At 35.8% G+C, this 26,876-nt stretch overlaps 1 protein-coding gene across 2 annotated transcripts in view; it reads right to left on the reverse strand.

Moving 5' to 3' along the window:
* LOC142323387 (uncharacterized) overlaps positions 1-26,876 on the reverse strand; it is a 208,246-nt gene that overhangs the window by 152,023 nt on the left and 29,347 nt on the right. For both annotated transcript variants that reach the window (XM_075362947.1, XM_075362948.1), the window contains exons 2-3: positions 25,469-25,576; positions 23,092-23,243 (exon numbers count right to left, since the gene is read on the reverse strand). In XM_075362947.1, coding sequence (XP_075219062.1) covers positions 23,092-23,243; positions 25,469-25,524 — 208 coding nt within the window. In that variant the 5' untranslated portion in view covers positions 25,525-25,576. The remainder of the gene's footprint in view (positions 1-23,091; positions 23,244-25,468; positions 25,577-26,876) is intronic.

Below are 26,876 nucleotides of genomic sequence, written 5' to 3' on the forward strand. Positions count from 1 at the left end.
TTTCCCGACGAGAAGAAAAGTTACAACGTCGTTTGTAGTAATAAAAAATTACGCGTATAGAATTTTATTTTGAAAATACGAGTACATCGTTAAATTATGTTACTTCAATTTTTTTTTTAATTTGAGTGCTCCTTTGATCAGCCAAATAAACATAGTTTTTTTTGTAATTTCTTTATTTTGCGTCGTTTATAATTGTACTTAAAGAATTAGATGAACTGTAACCGATAAGGAATGCCAAACGATGCCGAGATTCCAACCTAGGATTATCGGTATATCAGTCGCTTAATTTATCAACCGATCGATATAAGGAGGATCGTTATATCTTTCTTAAAAATAGTTTTCCTCTAAAAGAACGATCGACTATACATTTTCAACAATGTTGTGATTTTTTTTTTAATTTAGCTTAAAAAATATAAAGTAAACACGGGAAATGTTAAATATAAAAATTTGTTTTTTTATAATGTTTTTTTTCTTTTCTTACGATTAATTATTGTTAAATATATATGTTAAATAAAAAATACTATTGATTTCTAAAAATATTTTTACGAATTTATTAAAATGATTATTTGTAGCTTTCTTTCCTATCAAAAATTATTTTTTTCAAATTTTTGTGTTATTCCCGAGAATACATTCATTTATGAATATTTAACGACATTAACCGAGATCGGTGAAGAAACGGTAAGCTATTTTGGGTGTCGAACCCAGGAGCTCGACTAAATCGAATTATTTTCTCGCTTAGCACGATTCATTCTCGTTACCAGACTTAAAACTTAATATATCTAATATATCACTCACGAAATACCCTTTGCTTATATCAGTTTAGTTAAATATATACACCGTTAATGGCCAAATAACCTAAAATACAACCATAAACTTGTTTCTCTTTATTTATTTTTTTCGATAGTGTTTACCCGCCATTTAGTACTTGGATAAATTATTAATTGATAAATACAACAAATTTATTTATTTATTATTATTAAATTTATTTTGTAAAAATCAATCGGCGTTAACTGGAATCTAACATTTTTAATCTAATAAATAATTTGAATAATACATACACAGAATAAAACAACTGCTAATTATTGTTTAAAAAATTGTAATAATATTAACAAAATAAATAAAACTAACGTTAAATCAGTAATAAGGAATATCTCAATAAAAAGATGAAATTTGGATAACGTTACATGTGGATTAGGTTAGACTAAACAACACTGTTATATGAAGACAATTTCACTGCGTATTCAGTCGCCTATCTACCGATAATTCCCGCCAATAACTAACTACAAGACAAAACATCTCTGTGAATTTCGTTAGTTTACACTCATGATGCGCTTCTCCATCATCCCCACCACTCCCCTCCGCGACAACGGAATCAACCGACATCGAAAGACACAACCACTTACTTGTTTTAAACAACAACAACATTATAATGAAAAATTATTACATCTAAAATTCGGTTCGCAAACTGTTTCTTTCACCGTCAATTTTTTTTCAACATGAGACCATCGGTTACACGTCCTCTAATATTAAATTGTTTTTAAAATTTACTATCGATCTCGCCCGACTTATAATTAGATAAAATATTAAAGAGAATAAATTTTCACTTAAAACTATAAATGGACATATACTACAACACAGCCAACCGTACACAAAGGGGTTATAACGAGATTTTTACTTATTATTTAATTGCATGTAATAATCATTTTATATACGTAATCAAGTTCAATACAATTATAGTACATATATAATATAGTACAATACAATTTTATTATTAAGTGTTATTATATTTTTTAAATATCAAATCAGGAATTAAAAAAAAAAATAGTATTAATCTTTTTTAGATGTAACATGACTTCCGTGCTATTAGAGAGGTAGCTACTTTACCTGCTAGACTAAAAGTTCCAGATTCGATACCCGGTTACATCTAGAAAATAGGACCTCAGAAATGGTCGGCCTGAGACTGTACAAGACTACACTTCATTTACACTCGTAAATGAAGTGAACATCCTCTGAAGTATTATCTAAACGGTAATTACCGGAGGCTAAACAGAAAAAGGTTAACCCGATTAAAAAAAACTGTAGGTACTGGGTTCGGCTCTTTGAATTAACGTTTTTTTTTTTTTTTTTAATATTTCATTCTTAATTTGCACATAAAAATAATTCTTAACCCGACAAAAAATTCAAAAACAAACAAATCAAAAACCATCAGACGGTGAAAGCGAACACAAAGCTTAAAGTTGCTTTAAGTTGTTTTATTTTATATTTTTGACTTTATTTCCTGCCACTGGGTAAAGGGATATATAAAAGCGATAAGACTCTGTTAACCTTGAACGTGCGTGATTGGAGTGAAAAACGGTTACATAACTATGTACAGCAACAAAACGCTGATGAGACAGGGCGGCAACGAACTTATATCTTCATCACGCATTATAAAAACAAATATTCATAATCTATTTTATCTTAAATAATTTATTAATATCAATTGACAACATTAACATCCAGTTATTTTTTCTTTTTAATTATGAAATAAGGATGGCAGTTAACGGTTTGGAAAGAAACATAGTTATTATTACTTCTTTTTTTTTAACCTCCGGGATCACCGTTAGGTATTACTTTCAGAGGATACGATGAATGATTTGTAGCGTGTGTGAAAATGCCATGCCTGACCGGGATTTGAACCCGGGATCTCCGGATGAAAGGCCGAGACCCTACCACTCGCGTCACGGAGGCCGGTTATACTTACTATACTTGATTACTTTTTTATAATCGTAATTTATTTTTCTCGGAAAACCACAAAAAAAATTCACATAAAATAATGTAATTATAAAAGAAAATAAAAGTTTATAGCAAAATTAAAGCATTTTTTTTTTTAATTATTGATTACATTTAAAAAATACGTTTACAATAAATTATATTGAAAGTAGTTTAAAAGTGTTATAATATTAAAAAAAACCCTTTCGGCACACCGGAAGGCGAAGGTAGATTTCACCGGTGCTAAGTATGGGATAAAAATGATTTCCACCTTAAAGTTAAGAAAAACTTCATATTTACTCGATACAAAAATAACTGCACGTGAAAAAAATGTCACATGTTTAGCGTACGACAATTTTAGCCCATCTTACAATTCCGGTAATATTGGTCGTCCTTGCCGTAAGGGTTGGTCATATCAAAAATTGTTTCAGATAAAAGCTTTAGGTAATGTTTAGAGGATTAACGATCACTTTAAACAGATTCGATATTGTGCCTATTAAGGGAGGTATGATTTTTTTGTCTTCAAAACCCCATTTTTTCCATCCCCTGGGCCAATAGTTGGCGATATCAAAAAACTTTACTTACATATATTTTAGGCCCTTATAGGAATTTGAACGGAAGTTCAATATTTTACTTAATAAAAAGTTATATCGATGTTTTGTTTTCTAAAAAAAGCCACCCCATTTCCACTGCCATAGTCCGATTTTTCCCATTAACGAACTCGATCGAAATTTTGGGCAGTTATATTTTATGTATCAATTTGAAAGTGATTGGCGCAAAATTACGGCAGTTATCGTCCATAATATAAAATAAGTGAAATATATATATACTTATGATATATCGTTGAAAAGCTCTCAGTGAGGGCTTATTACTCCCAATTTTTTGGATTTTCGGCACTTTTTGTTCAGTCGATTGCAATCAAAAGGGATAGTGTACAACTAGATGTTACAACAGTCCTAAATAAAAAATTACAATAATCTAAAGCTAATCGTTTTTGAGTTATGCGAGATACATACAAACAGACGTCACGCCAAAACTAGTAAAAATGGATTCAGGGATGGTCAAAACGGATATTTCCATTGAAATCTGAAAATTTTTCACGATCATAATATACTTTCTTTACTTCGTACAAGGAATTAAAAACTATTAACTCGAAAATTAAAACTAATGAATTCAGTAATCTGTTTTTTTTTTTTTTTTTTTTTTTTTTTTTGTCTTCAGTCATTTGACTGGTTTGATGCAGCTCTCCAAGATTCCCTATCTAGTGCTAGTCGTTTCATTTCAGTATACCCTCTACATCCTACATCCACAACAATTTGTTTTACATACTCCAAACGTGGCCTGCCTACACAATTTTTCCCTTCTACCTGTCCTTCCAATATTAAAGCGACTATTCCAGGATGCCTTAGTATGTGGCCTATAAGTCTGTCTCTTCTTTTAACTATATTTTTCCAAATGCTTCTTTCTTCATCTATTTGCCACAATGCCTCTTCATTTGTCACTTTATCCACCCATCTGATTTTTAACATTCTCCTATAGCACCACATTTCAAAAGCTTCTAATCTTTTCTTCTCAGATATTCCGATTGTCCAAGTTTCACTTCCATATAAAGCGACACTCCAAACATACACTTTCAAAAATCTTTTCCTGACATTTAAATTAATTTTTGATGTAAACAAATTATATTTCTTACTGAAGGCTCGTTTAGCTTGTGCTATTCGGCATTTTATATCGCTCCTGCTTCGTCCATCTTTAGTAATTTTACTTCCCAAATAACAAAATTCTTCTACCTCCATAATCTTTTCTCCTCCTATTTTCACATTCAGTGGTCCATCTTTATTATTTCTACTACATTTCATTACTTTTGTTTTGTTCTTGTTTATTTTCATGCGATAGTTCTTGCGTAGGACTTCATCTATGCCGTTCATTGTTTCTTCTAATTCCTTTTTACTCTCGGCTAGAATAACTATATCATCAGCAAATCGTAGCATCTTTATCTTTTCACCTTGTACTGTTACTCCGAATCTAAATTGTTCTTTAACATCATTAACTGCTAGTTCCATGTAAAGATTAAAAAGTAACGGCGATATATATGAGATAGTCGTTAGATTTAAAATGCGATCTAGAAGCGATTGAAGTATAGGATCGGTGCAATAAAGAATATTTGCTGAATATCCGTTATCTCTTACAAGTTTTAGCGACTCTTCCGGTCAAAACGTGTACTAATGAACGTTCGTTCTCCACATTGAAGAAAGTCAAAACGCCTGCGAGTAACAAGTAGGGGGATGGAAGATTAATTTCGTTAGTTTTTTTGTCGGTGCGTCGAGATATTATTGTTAATCCTGATGAAGTTTTAGATATTACGACGAGAAAGAAAAATCGAAGACTAGCTTTCTAATAATTCATAACTTTTGTTGGAGTGTAAATGCGGGAGTGCGAAGGATAAATGCGGATTATGAAAAAAATTAAATACAACGTTACGATTCTTATACGCGTAGAAAATGATGTATTAAATCTAAGCGTATGTTTTGTATTTTTCAAAAGGAATAAAGTATAAAAAACGGTTTTGATATAAAATGATTTTCATTATAATTAGTATTTTAAAATTATCATCAACCCCCTTTGCCCCCCCACCCCGGAAAAAGTCAATTCCTAGCTTTACATATATATAAACAGAGAGAGAGTGAGAGAGAAAGATTAAATTAAAATCATTAATTTAGTTCGGTGAATTATTAACTATAAAAACAAAAATAATGAATATTTTATCATTATCGTTATTATTTTAATACTAGAAGAAACCTACTTATCCAATAATTACTTTAAAAATTAATATTAATTTTTTACGTAATAAGTACTTCGGTTGCGTAAAGCATTTTAGCTCCAAATTTTTGAAAGTTTACTTAGCTTAGACAATTAAAAAGCCTTTTACAGTACTCACCCCTTACGGTTATATTAGAAGGTCGATATTAATCGACCTAAAAATGGCAACAGCCATGATCTTCAAAGTTTAAGCGTTTAATTAATCGTATCCGGTTTTACTTGACGACTTTAATCGATCCTCTAACGGAAACCGGTAAATTAACATCGGTATTTTTGTATATTAATACAACAGATAAATTATTTATCTATAATAATATTCTGCACCAGAGAAATCCTAAGTTTAAATTATTTAGAATAACAAATCTTCTTACCTTAAATATTTACGATTTAGATTTTTAAAAAATACAGCCGGTAATCTTGAAGTCGAATCGATGAAAAAACTTACTTAAACGAAACTTACAACATAAATATCTGTTCCTTTCTAAACTTAATTTACGCCTAAGGAAAAAAAAAATTAAAAGAGGCTTCCCTCTGAAAAGATTGCATCTAATATTCTTTTTAATTCGGTTTAAAAAATAAATGTTATACGATAAAAAAAATATCTGGAGAAAAATTAAACCGCGCAAAAAATTATTGCAAAAAATATTTACGTTAAACCGTTATTAAATAAACTTTAAAACAAGAAAATTAATAAGAACAGTTTACAAAAAGAAAAAAGCTGACGACACAGTTGTAGGATTTTTCCGTTACGCGATTTTTTCTGACGCACAGTTTACGCACACGCAACTTAATTGAAACTATTTATCGTTTTATTTAAATACAGTATTATTTCTTTATTTAATTCAATTACTCCAATTAAAGCGCGCGCGCATACCGTATTTCATTCGCGCAGGTGTGACCGTACTAGCGGCCACTTTAAATAAATTTTTACTCCTTAAACGTTACTCGTTTATTTAATTCCACCGCTCGCCTGTGACGTCACAACACGTTAACGACTACAGCAGTAGTCCGGCCGTAAGCGGGATGTAGAGTGTCTAAGGCTGGAAGTCGGCAGGGCAAGAACCGCACTTTGATGGGGAACAAATTTGTGGATCCGACGAGATTCAAACGGAAATAACTACGACGAAAAAGACCCGCTGCTTTGCCTTCTACAACGTTTCAAAATTATTAATATTTTTTGGAGTGAAGTGTGCAATTTAGAAAACGGTTTTACACGAAAGATGTTTCTTTTATAATCGTTCACAAATTAACTTAAAAGAATGCAACGAAAATCACCCCTTATACTACCGTCTATAACTCTTCAAAATTAAAATCATTTTTACGGGTGGGGGTGAAATTTTGAAATTTTTTTACAAGAGTTGTTTGTTTATTTATATTCACAAAATTATCGACAAAAACCTGCAACGAAAATCACCCCTTGTACTGCTTTCAATAACTTCAGAATAAAAAAAAAAAATCCGTTCTGGAGTTACGAGTATAAGGTGATTTATAGGCCGCACCGAAAACTATTTTTAGAGGTGGTGGTAATTTAGCAAAAACTTTTTTTACAAAATTGTTTATTGATATTCACAAAATTATAAAAAAAAATATATAACTTTAATTATGCAAAATCGGGAGACGATTTCGTTTTTCCCCCTGTATCCCCCATCCGCTGACCTTCTTAATTGAAAATTTAATAGCGCCGATGTCCCTTCTATAATAATATTATAGTCAAGTTTGGTGAAAATCGGTCAAGTATTTCTGGAGATATAAGGCGATTTACACACCAACATGCATACATATATGCGCACATTTTATCGCAGAAATTTCGGTTTTGCGGAAGTTTCGATGCCATCTTTCGGTTTTCTGGTATCCTTAGGGGTCAGTTCGTCAAGACTCGGTGAGAACCGGATATGCCCTGTGTTGACCGATTATTATACTTTCGCTTCTATATAGCTATAGCTGCTATACAGACGGGAAAGAAAAAATTAATTAAAATCTAAAACTACATTTTTTGGTTGCTGAACAGTAACCGTAAAAAAAATTAAATAAGTACTATACAGTACTTATTTACCGACTTGACCCGGATATTTTTTACCATCTACTGCCTGTCATAAGAGAACCGCTTGGCAGACTGTTCACGGGATGCCTAAGCTGCTTGAAAGGTGGCCTTGGTAAGGGTACTCCTGAAACCTGGAAAGTATCCTGGTGAGGTCGGCAGTTATCGACCCATCAGCCTCTTGCCGGTTCTCGGCGAGTTGCTTGAAAGGCTGGTTGTGGAACGGCTCGAGGAAAGCATCGATATAAGCTGTTTTCTAAATCGAGGCCGATACGGTTTCATTAAAGGGGTTGGCACCGAGGACTGCATCTTAAATGCTCTTGCCGAGGTGGAAAGCGCCGACTGCAAATATGTTTTGGCTATTTCTATTGATATAGAGGCGGCATTTCCTTCCTTGTGTTGGCGTTCTGTCCTCTATGCTTTGGAACGCCGCAATGTATCCGAATCCCTGCAAGCCGTGGTAACAGACTATTTGTCTAACCGTACGGCTCTGTTTAAAGATGCGCACCTAGTTGTGGAAAAGTCCGTCACCAGGGGAAGCCATCAGGGCTCCGTTTTCGGTCCCTTGCTGTAGAACCTGGTATTCGACCGATTTTTGGGACTGACTTCCCGGAAGGAGTCACGGCCCAGGCTCTCGCCGATGACTGCCTCCTATTAGTTCGTGGTAATTCACGACCGCAGCTAGAAAACCGAGCGCAGGCGGCTTTGTCACTCGCAGAGGGCTAAATGGACATTCAAAATTTAAGGATTTCTGTGCCCGAGACGAAGTTTATGCTTACAAGGGTGCAGACAAATTATCATACAATCGTAACCCCCGTATAAGTATAAAGGCTTGTACTCAGTCGAGTTCCAGTCGATAAGTACCTACGTGTTTTGTTTGATGAGAAGTTGCTGTTTTAGCGATCACATTAGGCAAGTAGCAGCGGACGCCGTCTCTGTGATGCACAAGCTTAGGAGGATTGCTCGGAAGGATTACGGACTATCGGGCCGTCATTTGTACATAGCGTACCGATCTGTCTTCAAAGGTTTGACCTCTTACGCCGCGTCCGTTTGGGCGCGTAGGTGGAAAGAAGTCGAGCACTTATTCAAAATTTAAGGAGTGCCCAGCGCAGAGCCTTAATTGTACGCACTGGTGTTTTTAAAACAACCTCCTACGAGGCTACCATTGCATCGGGAAAGGCTCTCCCAACCGATTTAGTGGTGAAAGTTCGGGCGGCCACGTGGAAATTGCGAAGAGGCAGTGAGGCTAAGGTATCCGAGATGCGGTTTCGAGCCGGGCCTGTACCTGAGCGGATCGATCTCAATACACCGGTTCTAAATTTCGATTAGTTGCCCGTCTCCCGCCTGCGGAGGAGGCTTTACAGCCTCACGATAGAAACAAGAATGGCACGCCACGACTAAAGGAAGGTCCTTGTATAGATTTATACAGGATCTGGGGGGATGGTTTGCCTCTCCTTCGTTTTTAAGGGCGACGGGAGCCCGTGTGCTTTCCAACAATGTAAATTTTAACCGATATTTGTTTCGGCTCCACCTGGCAGCTGATAAACTGTGCAACTGCGGGGAGGTCCGATCGAACGAACACATGATATTCGATCGCCCAGCTCTTGGGGAGGGCCAGAACTCAGGCCACCATGGAACTTAGAGGTCAAGGGGAATATCGGCCACTCACAAGCGGCAAGTCAATGTGGCGAGAGCCGCATTGTCGGACCGTGTGGGAGTTCCTTGATACGGTTGCTTTATTCAACCGACATCAGTAGTTTACCTAAGCGAAAAGACTCCTATCGCGCTGCTGTAGGAAGCTAACCGAGAGATACGGCTGGCTACCAGCCAGAATAAGGCTCCATGCGCTTTAATGGTGGACAGGTACTTGCTGACATTCAACGACCTAGGCGTGGCAGCGAATCGCTGCCTTTAACAAGATAAATCAATTACTGATAGTCATATATGTTTTAGTAGTTGACGGGGTGCGCCTACCCACTACAGTGATGTATGACAATTGGGCGGTGGGAAACGCAAGCGAGTGGTGTATAGTACCACGCTTATTCCGCTCACGCTTTTAGGTTAGCTCTGCGAGCTAGTTATGACACCGGTCGCTAAACTGTTTCGCGGCTCAGTAGCAGTTTGTGGCACAGACAATCGGTCTTATGCTTTAGGGTGACCGAATGAGGAGGTGGCGCGAGAAATGCTAAGCAAACCGACAAGCCGATTCACAACGAACGAGTGTATACAACACTTGTGACACCGGGTTTATCGATGGTGGTCTGCGGATTTTTCACCTTTCTTTCTTTCTTTTCCTGTTTAGCCTCCGGTAACTGCCGTTTAGATAATACTTCAGAGGATGAATGAGGATGATATGTATGAGTGTGAATGAAGTGTAGTCTTGAACATTCTCAGTTCGACCGTACCTGAGATGTGTGGTTAATTTAAACCCGACCACCAAAGAACCCCGGTATCCACGTTCTAGTATTCAAATCCGTGTAAAAATAACTGGCTTTACTAGGACTTGAACGCTGTAACTCTCGACTTCCAAATCAGCTGATTTGGGAAGACGCGTTAACCACTAGACCGACCCGGTGGGTTGCACATTAACCGTGTTCAAAATATATATCCCGTTGTATGCTACCCACCGATCACAAATTATAATTAGATCTGGTACACTACACTCTGCAATAACCTATCTCCAGAACGATTGTCTAGTGCGAAATGTAATATACCCCAGCCACACGGGACAGCCCTTCAAAACCCGTTGCTTCTGAAGGACTCTGCCGACGTTATTCTTCCTCCTTACGAATAGAGACTCGTCGATTTCTACTGTCAGACCCGGGCCACCGATTACACGAATTGATTTTTCATTTTTCGGCGCACACTTCTTGTAATTTCTCCATTTGCCAGCTGGGTTGTTATGAATACTTAATTCGTGTTCCCAGAATGCCTCGTAGAATTTCGTAGATCCACGAACAAATAGTAAAATTTTATGAAAGCTTAGTTAGAGTCCTACAACCGTGTATCGGGCCGCATTTGTATATAGGTTCGGCACCGCCTGCTCTTACACTGCTACCGTTTCTGTCATTAGAAATATTTAACGCACGTCTTGCCGCCGATTACAAAGTTTACGTTACGGAAAAATACTAAAACGGTTGAAACATACAAGCACGATTCATTTTATCTTTTGATAAAACAAATAATTCTAACGCGTTCGCAAGAAGATTAATAACGAAGCCGAATTGTAATTACTACAACGGTGACAATTATAGCACAACACTGCTGGATTAACTACGATGTGCCGATGTAATTTAAAGATTAAATACCAAACTATCCAAATAACAGTACCTGAAGAACGACGATGTAATCGAACAAGTACGAGCGCGCTTGCTAAAGTCTAACGTAATAATCATAACTGCACCGACTTGTTGGCTAGAAATATCCTAAACTCGAGACAAGAATCAACGTGAACTTCAGTTACAAATTTTGTTAATACGTGCGACAATAAATGTAATACAAATCGTGGGCTTATGAGGTTGGACAGACTGGGAGGTGGATAATTGAGGATAGCCGATACGAAACTCGAGGAGAAGGTGAATTTTTGATCGCTAGTAATATTTTCCCTTTGTTATATACTTACTCGTGTATAAAGAACTTTCTTATAACGTAAGAGTAATTATACGCATACACATAAACATTAATACTCCAACTAGAACGTACTAAAATCAGACCCGGTACGGTGCGGTATGTGGAGGAATCCTAATACAAGTACGACTTAAACCGACTAAGCGGCTGACTTATTCGTGCAGACTGAAGAGAACGTCAGAAGTCAGCGATTTAGTTAGAAGAGCTTGAACGAAGCGAACAAAGCAAAAGGAACTATTCTGGTAAAACACTCGGGGCGATAAACTAACAACACAACTAGCGTAGTGTAATAGATTTATTTAATTATCCGGTAAAAAATTACTGAGCAGAGAGAATCAATATGAAAATTTAATGCAGCCTCCGCCAACAGACAAATCATTTTGTAATAATGATTTTTTTACATTGTATATCAACATTTTTTTAAGTAAAAAAGGTTTTGTTACAAATTAAATTATTTAATCGTAAACAAAAGTCTTCTTATTTCATATTCCGTAATATCTTCAAAAGAATAACAAATTTTGAAATCGGATATTATATACGACTTAATTATCATTGTCTTCCGCAATCAGGAAATCTCATTGAAGTACTTTACTTTGTCAGGTTTTTAAAATAAATAACACGAGGAAGAGATTCCGATCAATTAATTGTATTAAATTACTTTCTACATCCTCGCTTAGAGATATGCTTCAATAGTTTGTACCTGTAATTTAAAATACGATAATTTAAGAAAGTAATAAACAATTTTTTTAAGTTATTCTTTTTTTAACTCACCTTTCCACGATTAACGTTTACACTACCGAATGCAAATCTTTTATAAAGTATGACACGGGATATCGCTACGTAGATGTATTTGCAAAATTTTCTAGCTCTCAAATTAAATAACAGTTATTAGAAAAGATTAATTTTGTTTTGCCTACCTTTAACCTTTATCCTCATCTTGTTCTCTAACATAGCAAACATCAGGGCAATTTGTGAAACGGTCGCACAAGTGGTACGCACGACAAAGGAGCGGACGACCGTTTACCGCCACAAATGAGGAAAACATTGAGCGTGCACGTGACACGGTTTTCTTAGACGGACGAGTAACTATCGATGAAGTGACACGTCGTCTGCAAATCAGTCACGGTTCTGCCTATGAAATCGTCCACAGCAGACTTGGGTTTCATGAAGTCTGTGCAAGACGGGCCCCAAAATAACTCGCACAGTCGCATAAACAAACGCGCTTGTACATCTGCCAAAAACATTTCGTTCGGTAACGAACGATCTTCTTAGACAGAATCGTCACCGGTGACGAAACGCGGAAACATCGTTACAAACCGGAGAGTAAACGGCAGAGTATGGAATGGAAACATCCAAATTCGCCCCGCAAAAAAAAAGTTCAAGACCCAACCGCCCGCAGTAAAACTGATGCTTACGGTTTTTTGAGACTCACAAGACCCCAGTACTGGAACATTATGAGGAAAGGGGCACGACAATAAACAGTGCGCGTTACAGTGAGATGCTTACTGTCAAGCTGAAGCCTGCGATCCGAAGCAAACGCCGAGGACTGCTGTCGAAAGGTGTTGTGTTGTTGCACGACAATGCCCGTCCACATACTGCTGCCCGCACTGATGAAACGCTCCAGAAACTCAACTTTGAAGTACCGGCTCATCCTACGTACAGTCCTGATCTTGCCCCTTCTGATTACCACTTGTTTCGTCCTCTCAAAGAGGCATTAATTTTTTTTTTGTTTTTTGAGGGCAAAAAACGTCTGTGTTATCATTTTTTTATGAAAAAAATAAAATAAATTAAAAACTAATCTAACGGAGGTAGTAAAACTTAAAACTAATATCACGGGTAAACACAAAAGTAAATATAATTTAACAAGGTCCGAGATGGGTGCAAAACGCCCATTCTCGGATAACAAAAAGACAAAAATAAAAAAATATAAAACCGCTAACATAAAACTTAGAACTAGGTTAAAAACTAAAATAGTAAAATTAAATAAAACTTAAAACTAATATAAAATTATATAATAAAAAATTAAAACCGAGTTAAAAGCAAAAATTAAAACGGTGAAATAAAACTTAAAACTATTATATTTACAGAATTACTTACAACTAATATCACTAAAATCTTACAACATAAAAAAAAAAACAAATAAAATTTGAGAAATTCCGATAGGGAGTGTAAAAGACTCCCTACTCGGATAACAAATACAGAACACAGAACCAACACATATAAGTTCTTTCATTGACAACAAATGCACAATCAACTGTATCGTTTTGTTTCCATCCATCAATGTATTCCACCGCGTCTGGGTTCATCTTGGAGAGAACACACTGAAATATTTGCTGGAAGACAATAGGTAGTGTTGATTGTTTATTGTATGTCGTAAGGTCAAAAGTAAAATTTATAAGGTTTATTCCCCGCGGTGGATATGAGGAACGATACGTTGGAAAGAATGACGGTGTGTCAACATTTATATGCTGCAGTAGACGTCGGGTACGAACACCTACTGATGCAGTACAATGTGGATGGTCCTCGTACTTTCTTAAATTAGGATTTCTAAAGAACGAGTCAAAAGCCGAGTGATTTTGCTGTCCTTTGAGACGAGCAAAATAAGATAATAAAAGCTGGTTTCGTCTATCCCGAAGTGATGGTTCACCACAGTCTACAAGATTTTGGGATTTCTGTACCAAAAACTTCGTTTTGGGCACAAAAATCCCAAAATTCTACACACCCATCCAGCCCTAACCGGTCGTCAAAGCAGCCCGCTCCCGTTCCGCAAGCCGCGGCCGCAAACCACCACGAACCAACAGGAGACAGTCATCGGCGAAAGCACGAGCCGCGAACCTTTTCGGGAATGTCAGCCAAAGAAATCCGTCAAATACCAAACTACAGAGCAGAGAACCGAGAACGAAACCTTGCGGGATTCCCAGGATGAGGACCTTCCACAGAGAGCAGCGCATCTCCAAACAGATTGTGACAAATAGTTAGACAAATAGTCTCAAACTACGGCCTGCAGGGCACAGTACCATTGCGGTCCTCCTACCGATAGAGGATACAACTCCAATACAAAGAAGGAAATGACGCTTCAATGTCAAAAAAAATTGCCAAACACATCCACAGTCGGCGCCTTCCACTTCGGCATGTGCATTCAAGATGCAATCCTCGGTGAATCCACCTTCATGAAGCCATACTGGCTTCGACTAAAAAGACATCTCACATCGATGCATCCCCAGAGCCGCCCCACAACCAGCCCCCCGAAGCAACCCGCCGAAAACCATCAAGAAGCCGACAACCGCCGACCGAACCGGAACCCCTTCCCGGCTCCAAAAGCACCCTCACCAAAGCCACTTCCCGACAAGCGGAAAGAAGCCCAAACCAAGGCACCCAGAGAACCGCCCGCCAAGAGCTCCCCATGACAAGCAAAAGGCGACAGAAGACATCCGAGTCAAGCCAGCCAACACCCGGCCACCCCCAGCGCCATTCGCGAAAACAGACGGTCCACAATCACGGGACCCACAACCCGCACGCCAGGGACGGCGTCCCACCCTCCCCGACGCCGACCACCACACCATCTTTCCGAGCATCCGGAAACAGAGCATCCAGGAACGCCCGGTAAGTCGCCTCAGATGTCAACGTATCGTCTCGACCACCAAACTCGAGCGAAAACCGGATTGCACGTGCAATGGCTTGGGCCCATAACACGATTTCGCGAGCTGCCAGGGGTTGCGCTGCAACTCGCGCATGGAATCTCTCCGAAACACGAGTGTGATTTCCTTGATGGCTCGTAGGTCTTCACTGCGGACGCGCCGGTAGATACGTAGGACCTCAGCGCGCACGTCATCAACGATAATCCCCGTTAGGAGGCTACGCTTGGGCCTACCTACGATCTACCCTTGCACCCAGCACGCTACGTCTTCACTGCGGACGCGCCGATAGATACGTAGGACCTCAGCGCGCACGTCATCAACGATAATCCCCGTTAGGGGGCTACGCTTGGGCCTACCTACGATCTACCCTTGCGCCCAGCACGCTTAGGTCAGAGGACTACCATCTTTTTCCGGGCCGCCGTCTGCGATCAACAGACGGCCTCCCAAAAGCGAAGGTCATGACGGCTACAGGCACTCTCTAATCAGCGGACTGACTACGATGATGGGACCGTCCATTAGCCTTGGCCGCCGTAGGACCCTATCGCAGCCAGTCTTGATGGACCAGCTGAATTTTTCAGCCATCAATTCCACCTGCTCACTGTGTTCCATGCGACATTACAACCCCTGTAAGGCAGCCGCCAAGCCCATGCAATTGCGCGCACCGTCCAGCCCTCGGCGCGGGCCAGGCGGTCGTGACCACACGCCAACATTCGTGGCGACTCACCAGGAGAACCCGGACAATCTGCCTCCAGGCGCTCCGGAAGATGAAGCAGTAGTCGGGGCCAGGGCGGGCGAGACCCCATCACGAGCGAGCAAGCCGCAGATCTTGTGACCACAGACCGAGTGCCCTCCCGAATGGCACCGAGAAAGGACCGGGCACTGACCAACGAGCCCCGGACACCCTCCACCACCCGCCGCCCGTCACAAGAGAGCCGCCCGGCAGGCAGCTCTCAAGGCGCCCCAGTCGGAGCGGCTATCCGACTTGCAGGAAGATGGGTTTGGTGACGGTGCTCCCAAAACCAGGAAACGACTCTAGTTAGGTCGACAGTCATCAGTCTCGAGATGGCCATCGGCAAGCCCCCCGAGAGGCTATCCGTGGAACGGCTCCGGGAATGCATCGATGTTAGATGTCTTTTTAGTTGAGGCCAGTATGGCTTCATGAAGGGGGATTCACTGAGGATTCCATCTTGAGTGCACTTGCCGAAGTGGAAGGCGCCGACTGTGGATGTGTTTGGCAATTTTTTTTTTGGCATGTTGGGGTCACTTCTTTCTTTGTATTGGAGTTCTATCCTCTGTTGGTTGGAGGACCGCAACGGTCCTGTGCCCTGCAGGCCGTAGTGCGAGACTATTTGTCTAACCGTGCGGCTCTGTTTGGAGATGCGCTGCTGTCTGTGAAAAGGTCCGGGTCGTACTGGCCTATCCGTACTATACGTAAAGTAATTTAGAATAGTCAGTTGTTTGTTCGCGTACAGTAACGACCCGGACAACAGTATCACGTCTATTAGTAGACACTCGGCCTGGCGGCAACGTTCTGCCGTCTTGCCTACTACTGAATTGGCGTTCGACTGTAGCAGTCTGAGAGTTTGCCTAACCGTACCTAGATAGCATGTCACACTCTATGATGGCCTGAATACCACGTCCTTCAGAGAATTTGCTTGGCACAGGCGGGGAATATTACTAGAATTTCCAGTAGGACATCCTTAATTGTCACTTGTGACAAGAAATCCGTACCGGAACTCTCCTTCGGGAGTGCGGTTATATTTATTTTGCCGCTGGAGGGGCCGGGAGTCATTAACGCATTTTGGTGGGGCGTGGGGCTTCTCGGACCTCTTATTTGCTATAGTTTTTGTGTAACTTTACTAAATAGCTGAATAAGTGGGAAGCCACAATATACGCCTTTTGTTGTGGGTATGAAAAGATCGTTTAGGACCACTCGCACACTGTTTACTCTTGCATAATGCAAAGGCATTACAAGTAAATTTAAGAAATCTGTTTCATATTATACTCTTCCTTCAGCTATGAGAGCCTATTCCAAATGAAGAGGCGTTAACTTTTCCAATTCTACCAGAAACGTGCAGTTTAGAAGAAAATGTTGGTGATGAAGACATAGTGACTCAGAAATTAACGAAAAAGAACGGGATCCAAATTCCCAAGATGAGAGCACTGAATCTCACAAATTACTGAACCAGAACCTTAATGATCTGTTTCGTTATGTTAATTTGTTTTAAATGTAATCTCAGAGTTCCTGACTTCAAAATTAGAAAGCTTTAACCTTACAGTGGCACTCAAATATGTTTCCCTTACTAAGCAGCAAGAATTTCGGCACCTGTTCTCCTTACACGATAAAAGTGTTCTCCCATGATTTAAATTCCTCACTGGATTTACTATAGCAGCGTCACAATCCTTCAGAATTCAGACTGCATATAGATCCCTCTGAAAATGTTTGAAAACCATCCTCCTTCACATTGGAAATAAGAAAACATCAATTCTCCTTTCCTCTTTAGCACAAATGAAGAAGACATATGACAGTATGAAATTTTTACTTGTGTTGATACAGATGAAAGTTATTCATGGGCGTATATGTAGAGACCTAAGGGTGATAGCAATTTTTTGTTAAGGCTGCATCTATCAGTTATACAAAGTACTTTGGTTTATTACACAAGCAGGACAATAGAAACAGAAAAACTATTACATTAAAACTAAAAAACCGGCCCAAGGGCTGAGCAGAAAAATATTATTTGTGAATTTTGTAAATCTAAAGAACGTCTACCTTCCACCATTACATATAAAACTTGCTTTGATGAAAAATTTTATAAAATAATAAAAAAATAAAGGTTTTACCACAATATATGGAAGGACACTTCCATTGTAGTTCTTCTTTTTTTTAATAATTAAATGAACGTTGTGTTACCTGCAACAAAAGAAAAAAACAGTACTATATGTGACGATGATAATAAATCCTTTTTTCAACTTACTATGTTTTGGTTATGCTAGGAATTAATACATTTGTAACGTAAATATTGTACTCATATTTTCATTATGAAATACGAGGTCTGATAGTACTCATTACCATTCTTCAGCTGTAGGTTAGCTTTTTATGCAGACACTTGGGAGAAAATCACTCAAATTCAAGGACATAATATTTCTAAAGATTACCATAATCTTAAGCCGGACCTAGCAGGCATTCAGCCAAAACCTAGAGATCACTAGCAGGAAGAAAGGAATGAAGAATAAAGGAAAAGAGTAGAAGTTAGAAAAGGATGATCTAAAGAGGACTGCAAACGATTCCACTCGAAAGAATGAATCTACATCTTTTCTACACAGTGCGTATCAATTTTACTAGTAATCCATTAGATTAGGGCTTCTTCATGTAGGATATAAGTAGACAATTACTGATACAGAATACCTGTAGAATTACTGCGCAGTGCAGGTGAAGAAGCGATTGATAGATTGTACAAACTGGTGTGTAATATTTATAAAAAAGGAAAGTTCCGTAAGACTTCAAAAAGACTTTGGTATCAAAATTATGATACCAAAGAAAGCAGAGGCAGATAAATGTGAAGAATACAGAACAATTAGTTTAACTAGTCACACATCAAAATTCTTAACTAGAATTCTATACAGAAGAATTGAGAGGAGAGTGGAGGAAGTGTTAGGAGAAGACCAATTTGGTTTCAGAAAAAGTATATGGACAAGAGAAGCAATTTTAGGCCTCAGATTAATAGTGGAAGGAAGATTAAAGTAAAACAAACCGACATACTTTGCGTTTATAGATCTAGAAAAGGCATTCGATAACGTAGACTGGAATAAAATGTTCGGCATTTTAAAAAAATTAGGGTTCAAATACAGAGATAGAAGAACAATTGCTAACATTTACAGGAACCAAACAACAACAGTAATAATTGAAGAACATAAGAAGCTGTAATAAGAAAGGGAGTCCGACAAGGATGTTTCTAATCCCCGTTACATTTTAATCTTTACATGGAACTAGCAGTTAATGATGTAAAAGAACAATTTAGATTTGGAGTAACAGTACAAGGTGAAAAGATAAAGATGCTACGATTTGCTGATGATATAGTAATTCTAGCCGAGAGTAAAAAGGATTTCGAAGAAACAATGAACGGCATAGATGAAGTCCTACGCAAGAACTATCACATGAAAATAAACAAGAACAAAACGAAAGTAATTAAATGTAGTATAAATAACAAAGATGGACCCCTGAATGTGAAAATAGGAGGAGAAAGGATTATGGAGGTAGAAGAATTTTGTTATTTGGGAAGTAGAATTACTAAAGATGGATGAAGCAGGAGCGATATAAAATGCCGAATAGCACAAGCTAAACGAGCCTTCAGTAAGAAATATATTTTGTTTACATCAAAAATTAATTTAAATGTGAGGAAAAGATTTTTGAAAGTCTATGTTTGGAGTGTCGCTTTATATGGAAGTGAAACTTGGACAATCGGAATATCTGAGAAGAAAGGATTAGAAGCTTTTGAAATGCGGTGCTATAGGATAATGTTAAAAATCAGATGGTTGGATAAAGTGACAAATGAAGACCTATTAGATGAAGAAACAAGCATTTGGAAAAATATAGCTAAAAGAAGAGACAGACTTATGGGCCACATACTAAGGCATCCTGGAATAGTAGCTTTAATATTGGAAGGAAAAAATTGTGTAGGCAGGCCACGTTTGGAATATGTAAAACAAATTGTTAGGAATGCAAGATGTAGGGGGTATACTGATATGAAAAGACTAGCACTAGATAGGGAATATTGGAGAGCTGCATCAAACCAGTCAAATGACTGAAAACAAAGCGATTCAGGCACGATATTATACTTCCAAACAGATTACAAAAAGATAAGACTCGGAGCAAGCAAAGCAAGCAGAGGTATATGTAAGACTGTAATTTACATTAAAATAAAAAACATATTAGCATCAACATTAAATTACTAAAATTAAACATTTTGTGTTAAAAGGAAAGATCCCGACTTACTATCTATTCCATTCGTATTTTGTTGAGTTCAAGTGGCAAAATTTTGTAAAGGACCTGGATATAGCTATTCTTTGTACTTCATCAATAAATTAATTACAACCAAATTTTTACCCCTGTTTCTTGGAGAACCCAAAGATCACTCTTCGGACTGTTATTTCTGCTTAATAAATATTAAAGGGATTACGTCAAAATCAAAACATACAGTGGTGTACCCTAACTTGCAATCTGCAATAAGACCAGTTCCACACTGGAAAGAATTGCCCGTACTAAAACCTCCAGAGCATGTGACATTAGATGAAGTGAGCTCAAAGTCTGATGGAAGTAAGGAAGAAAAAAAACAGATTCTGGTGATACAATTTTTGAACAAAGCAGTTCATCCGAGCCTCATTTGCTGACTCAAGAGAATCTTAACGATCTCATACGAGATTTAAAATTATCCAAAAAAAAACAGTCTGAAATGCTTGCTTCCCAGCTAAAAGGACGGAATCTTCTTCAAAAGAATACAAAGATATGTACTTATCGTAATCGTTATTCTGAATTTAAAGACTATTTTTCTGAAGAAAATGGCTTAGTGTTTTATAATGACATTTCTTTTCTTATGGAGACACTTTGTAATGAACATAAACAAACAGAATGGCACTTGTTCACCGAATACTCTAGAGTTAGTTTAAAAGTTGTTTCTGCATAATGGCAACAAATTCCCATAGTATCTGCGGCTAACTCTGCTAGTATGAAAGAAACATATGAAAACTTTAAATTTATATTGGAAAAGCTTCAATATTCAGAGTATGAATGGAATATTTGTGGTGATTTGAAGGTAATTGCACTTATTCTTGGTTTGCAGCTCGGTTACACGAAGTACTGCTGTTTTTTTGTGTAAATGGGATAGTAGGGACAGACAAAACCATTTCCTTAGAAAAAAGTGGCCTAAACGCGAATCACTCATTCCTGAACAGAAAGATGTGAAACATGACCCATTGTGTAATCTTAAAAATGTGCATCTACCTACGTTACACATCAAACTAAGATTAATGAAGAATTTTGTCAAGGACATGGACAATACTCGTGGTTTCATGTACTTAAAACAGAAGTTTCCTAAAATTAGTGATGTAAAAATTAAAGGAGGAATATTTGTGGGTCCACAAATATGACCACTAATGCATGATGAAAAGTTTGAGGAAATATTGAATCCACCAGAGAAAACAGATTGGCAAACATTCAAAAATGTTACTCAAGAGTTTTTTGGGAAATCGAAAGGAGGAAAATTACCGTGATATTGTCAATGATCTTTTAAAAATTTGGGTTATACTATGTATGTAAAGGCACACTTCCTGCACTTACACCTAGATTTCTTCCCAGAAAATCTTGGCACAGTGAGCAATGAGAATGAGGTACACTTTCATCAGATTTCAGCTATGGAAAAGATGTATCAAGGAAAATGGAATCCTAATATGCTGGCCGATTATTGTTGGACCATCAAGAGGAATGCTGCACAATCAAAATATAGCAGAAAATCATCATTTCTTACTTTCTAGATGAGTCAAATATTTGAATATTGTGTAATTAAGAATGCAAAAAGTATTAAAATGTTTGAAATTATAGATGCCTGTCTCTCAGAAACCTTGTGTAATGGGAAAAAACCGATATCAGATTTAAATTCAATAGAAAAAATACTATTAGAAATACATATTTTTCTTCCTAGGGACAAAAAAAAATTACTTTTTATTCCCCAATGTTATTACTTAAATATGAAGAGTTAGGAAATCTAAAATTTTTGACATGAGTTGAGTAAAAAGAGTAACAAAGGAGGGTAAGTGAGAGTAACTAAAAAAAAAGAGATTCTAACATAATTTTTCATACGAATTTAGATTATAAAAGAGCTCAGTCACCACAGATTTATTTTTATTAGATAATCCGTTGAAAGAACAACAAATTTTTCATTGTTTTTCTTGAAGGAGATAAATTTTAAACAGTTGATAACTTTAAATATGGTAGTTCCAAACAAAACAATTTTAATGGCAAACCAAGACAAATTTACACTGAATGGACACTTTCATCATAACACTTTCAGAAACTCTTCTGACCTTCCAAGGACATCAAGAAGTTGACAAATATAATAAATTGATTTAGCACACATAACAAAATGAATTTATCAAATTATTGTAACAAATACACAGATCACTTCCTCATGTCCCAGTGCATGTGTAAATTGTATGGCCACAGCAAATAAAAATCACCTTGCACGCCTTATCTAACATAAGTAAAATATTCAAAAATAACAAACTTAAAACAACAGAAAATTTGACTTTTCTCTCCATGTAAAGAAAAGTGTTACTAAAACACAAAATTAATGGATGTTTTTTTTTCTCTTTAAAAACACAATTATGTTCCTCTACAATGAATGACAGAATAAATATGATTTTATAAAAATTAGCAATAAAAACACTTCAGAAAGGAACTTATTCAACAATCACACAAATAAATCTTTGCAAATAAAAATTGTCATGTATACAAAGTTACATATTTTTATGGTTTCTCTTGAACCCTTATGATGACAGTAGAAATTTCAGAAACAATTTTTTACTCATTTAATGGTGGTTTTGAAAAGTTGTAATGACAACTTTGAATCTTTTCTATTAACAGGCAGCATTTTTAAAATTATATAAATAATGTAAGCATACCTTTTTACACACCTATGCTTCAATCAGAAATGTTTATTATGTACATCAGAATATGCAGTTAATTAAATAAATAATATTGTGAATATTACTCTAATTAAATGCATTATGTAAACAATAAAAGAATAAAAATTAAAACCAAAAAGAGAAAGGCGATTGAAATAAATTTGAAATTTTGATTTAAAAAAAAAGAAGAGATAATGAAATCAAAAGTAAAGTAAAAACAGTAAACAATAATTCATGCTAACAAATGCATTCCTGAACTTGTACTAATATATTCTAAGAAATCCAACGAAAAGTTAATCTAACACTTACATTTACAGAAAATACTGCCAATTAATGGAAACGGTTCTCAAGTTTTTTTTTAAATGCCTAATTTCATTAATTTACTCTTTTTTATCTATTTCATTCTATTATTTAAATGTAGACAAACCTAACAATAGACTGGTTATATTATTCAGTTAACTTCACCCTTTTAGAAAACCTTGAACATTAACTAATTTTTATAACTGTTAAAAAATTCACTTAATATAGTAGAACCAATACCTTCTTCAAATGGTGTATAACAACTGATTCGGTATGTTCCATCAGCAAGTGAAGTAATATGGTTTTCTGTGAGAGACCGAGATGGATTGGTTATAGTACATGTCACTTTACGATCTTCTACTTTTCCAATTGCACCAGAATCCACCAGACACCTGTAACAGAAGAACTTAATAATGTATTATACATAAAAAATTAACTATTTTATTTCATTTGATTATATTATTTTAGACTAGAACCTAAATGTACCTCCTACAGTAAAATAGTATTTTTTCTGTAACAGCAAATTCTGATAATAAAAATTATCAGAGATCATACTACCTTCAGGTATTTTTCACCTCTTGAAAAAAAATTTAGATTAAATTGGAATAATTATGACTTTCTCATAGTTTAACTAACTGATTATAATAATTAAATTTTATTACATTTATATATCCTCAGTTTAATTATTTCAGCAGTTTTTTGTCAATTATAGATTCCAGTAACATGCAGTGAAACTGTACTCAACATTGTTTAAGTCTGTTTAACTATGGGAACTAGATTATTAAATGAGGCTTCAGCTATTGAAATTTTATTCTTATTTCACATCCTTCAATTTTCAGGATGCTACTCCTTGAGACAGTCCAGGATTTATACAACCATTAGTTGTAAAGGGATGTAATTTATTACCTTATCTAAAATCTTTTAATGTAATTTTCTGTAAGTTATTTCTGGGTTAAGAGTTACAACTGAGTTATTGATTGCTTCCCTTTTCATGTGATATTTGAAAGATCAAGGCTAAACTGTACAAGCTATTTTAACACCACCATTGCTTATTTCTATTACCTGCCTTGGTTAGTACTTCAATTCTAATTTACAAGACATCCTGGATCCTGGTATGAGCCATAAAATAGCTACTATACTATTACTATTCTTAATAAGTAAGGGATGCAGCTATCTACTTTCCCTGGTCAATAAAGTTGTAATATCCTCTTCAATTTGTGTGTGTGTGTGTGTGTGTGTGTGTGTGTGTGTGTGTGTGTGTGTGTGTGTGTGTGTGTGTGTGTGTGTGTGTGTGTGTGTGTGTGTGTGTGTGTGTGTGTGTGTGTGTGTGTGTGTGTGTGTGTGTGTGTGTGTGTGTGTGTGTGTGTGTGTGTGTGTGTGTGTGTGTGTGTGTGTGTGTGTGTGTGTGTGTGTGTGTGTGTGTGTGTGTGTGTGTGTGTGTGTGTGTGTGTGTGTGTATGTATATATTGACAGTGCTGTATAAGTAACTGAAATTCTAATTAAATGTAATTGGATGAAGGAGTTAAGATGTAAATTTTTGAATTTATAACTAATGTTAGTATTGATATTAAACTATATTATTTAATTTTGTTTCCTGAATTATGTGTATTTTTAATTATGTGTACATGTTTATCTGTAATCTTGTATTTATGCAAAGACACTAATAAGACAAAGATAATAATATAATTGTGTAACATAATTAAAACACCAGTATTACTCTTATTTTTATGAACTAATAATTATATGAGCTAGGATTATGAACCAATGACTAATAATTATTATGAACTAATGATTAAATTTTGTATTTTTAATTTATATTGAAATTTTTAATTTATATTTAATGTATATTGATTTTTTTTATTTTTTTATGTACTATTGTGTAACACACAAAGACTATAGTTAGCTGTCCTATTACACAAAAAATACAAACAAATAAATAAATTATTATTATTATTATTGCAAGAACTTTGATGGGCACCACTTACTCAAATAATGGCAATACATTTTTTAAATAATAAAAGTTAACATTTATCGGTTAAAAACTATACACACCAAATATGATTTCTGTCACGATCAATTAAAATATTTAAATTTCATTGAATTACACTAATTCACTTTAATTTATAATATGAAAACAATTTCATATTCACCAATAAAACATAAAAAAATACTAGTATAGCAGTAGGGTAAGTGCTCAGAAATTATTTATTAAAATATACTATGAATTCTTTAATGCAAACCTGAAACCAAATCGTGGAATTGAATCCTGTTATAATCATTTTGCAACACCTATAACATCTGAAGGAGCAACATTTTCAAAATAAAAGTATGTGAACTAATTTAAACGAAAATGACTGAAGCCGTTAATAAACCAGTTCCTGTTCAATCTGCTGTAACGACACACCGAATCAAATTCTATAACAATTTTTTTTTAAAAACTTATCATCACTGACTGTCCTAGGCAAGAATATAGCAAAGTTCCACTTCAATAATCTTAAAAAATGTAGTAATGTAAATTGCAGTTCTTTTTGATCGGGTAACTGTATACTATGATACTATTTTTTTTTGGAATGTCTTAGTCGATATCTAAACAAAAAAAAAATCATAACTGTATTACCTGTACAGCATGTCTTCCTCCAGATTTTGGTGTGTAACTGCATGTATATGTACCATCTCTGTTGTCTCTCAATTTCATATCAACATTAGTGCTCTTAGCGTCCAAAACCTGTAATTTTAAATAAAACTAATGAATACATTAGAAGCGATACAATAAATATTTTTGTATTCAATTATTAACTTATGACAATTATAGACCGGTTACAAAATCTAAGTAAAATTTTACATGTTGGTGAAAATGAGAATTTTAATTATACATCAGGTTTCTTTCAGTTTAAGTTACCATGAAATAGCTAAATGTGCACCATAACTAGTACCTGATATGAGGTAACTGACACAACCAGTCTCAAAGAAGTAATGAGTTTTCTGTACAAGACACAGTATAGAAATTTAGGAAGGATTTACCTTTGCTTTGTTTAACATCGAAATACTGGAATCCACTGAAATATGTGTGACATTCAATCATACAAGTGATACCTTTAATCTGTTTATCTCATTACATTGGTATCTCATTACCATCGGTGTAGAAAACTACACCGATGGTGATCTTATCTTCGTATTTTTGGAATACAAAACATAAAATAGGAGCAATATTTTTTGCACAACAATAAAATAGGACAGATATGAATATATTTAATACATTAAAAACTGTATAACTTAATTTTAACAGCTTCACTTAAATTATTTAAAGGGAGTTATATGAAATTAATGCATCCATTATATTCTCATGGATCTAAAATGCATTGCAGTTCCTATATAAAATCTAATTTTATAAAAATAACGCCGCCATATTGGTTAATCAAGCTAATGTAAAATGTATTATTTTTTTACTAAATAAAGAGTAATAAAGTTATTACTTACTTTAAATAACTTCCTAAATTGTGTTCAACAGTTATTTTTCTAGAATATTCTATAAAAAAAGTTCATCATTATAAACCCACGTACATACACCAAAACGTTAACGACGAAAGTGAAATTGAGCCGGTAGATGGCATCATAAATACTTTAAAAGAAATTATTAATAATTTTACATATAAGAAATTTAATAATAATAAAAAAAAATTATATAGCTTGAAACACAAACGTTTTGCCACTGTTTGTTCAAAAAATATTTATGATAGTTAATAAATAAACAGAATAAAATTGTTTCTAAATCTTATTAAGAGATTGAAAAATTTATATACATTTTTAATTATGATGTGTTTACAACAAATTATTCCTCGAATTAAGATTATTTTAAGTCAGCTAAAAATGTTTAATATCAAACAAAAACAAGATCGATAAGTAATAATGTATTAGTTGTCAGCTAATTAAAAATATCGTTGAATTTAGCATAATTATAACAATTATTTACTAGCACAGTAAAAGTAAGAATCTGTAAATTTTTTGATTTATTAATCATGAGGTTT

Source organism: Lycorma delicatula, chromosome 4, assembly GCF_047948215.1.
Source record: "Lycorma delicatula isolate Av1 chromosome 4, ASM4794821v1, whole genome shotgun sequence".
Lineage (NCBI taxonomy): Eukaryota > Metazoa > Arthropoda > Insecta > Hemiptera > Fulgoridae > Lycorma > Lycorma delicatula.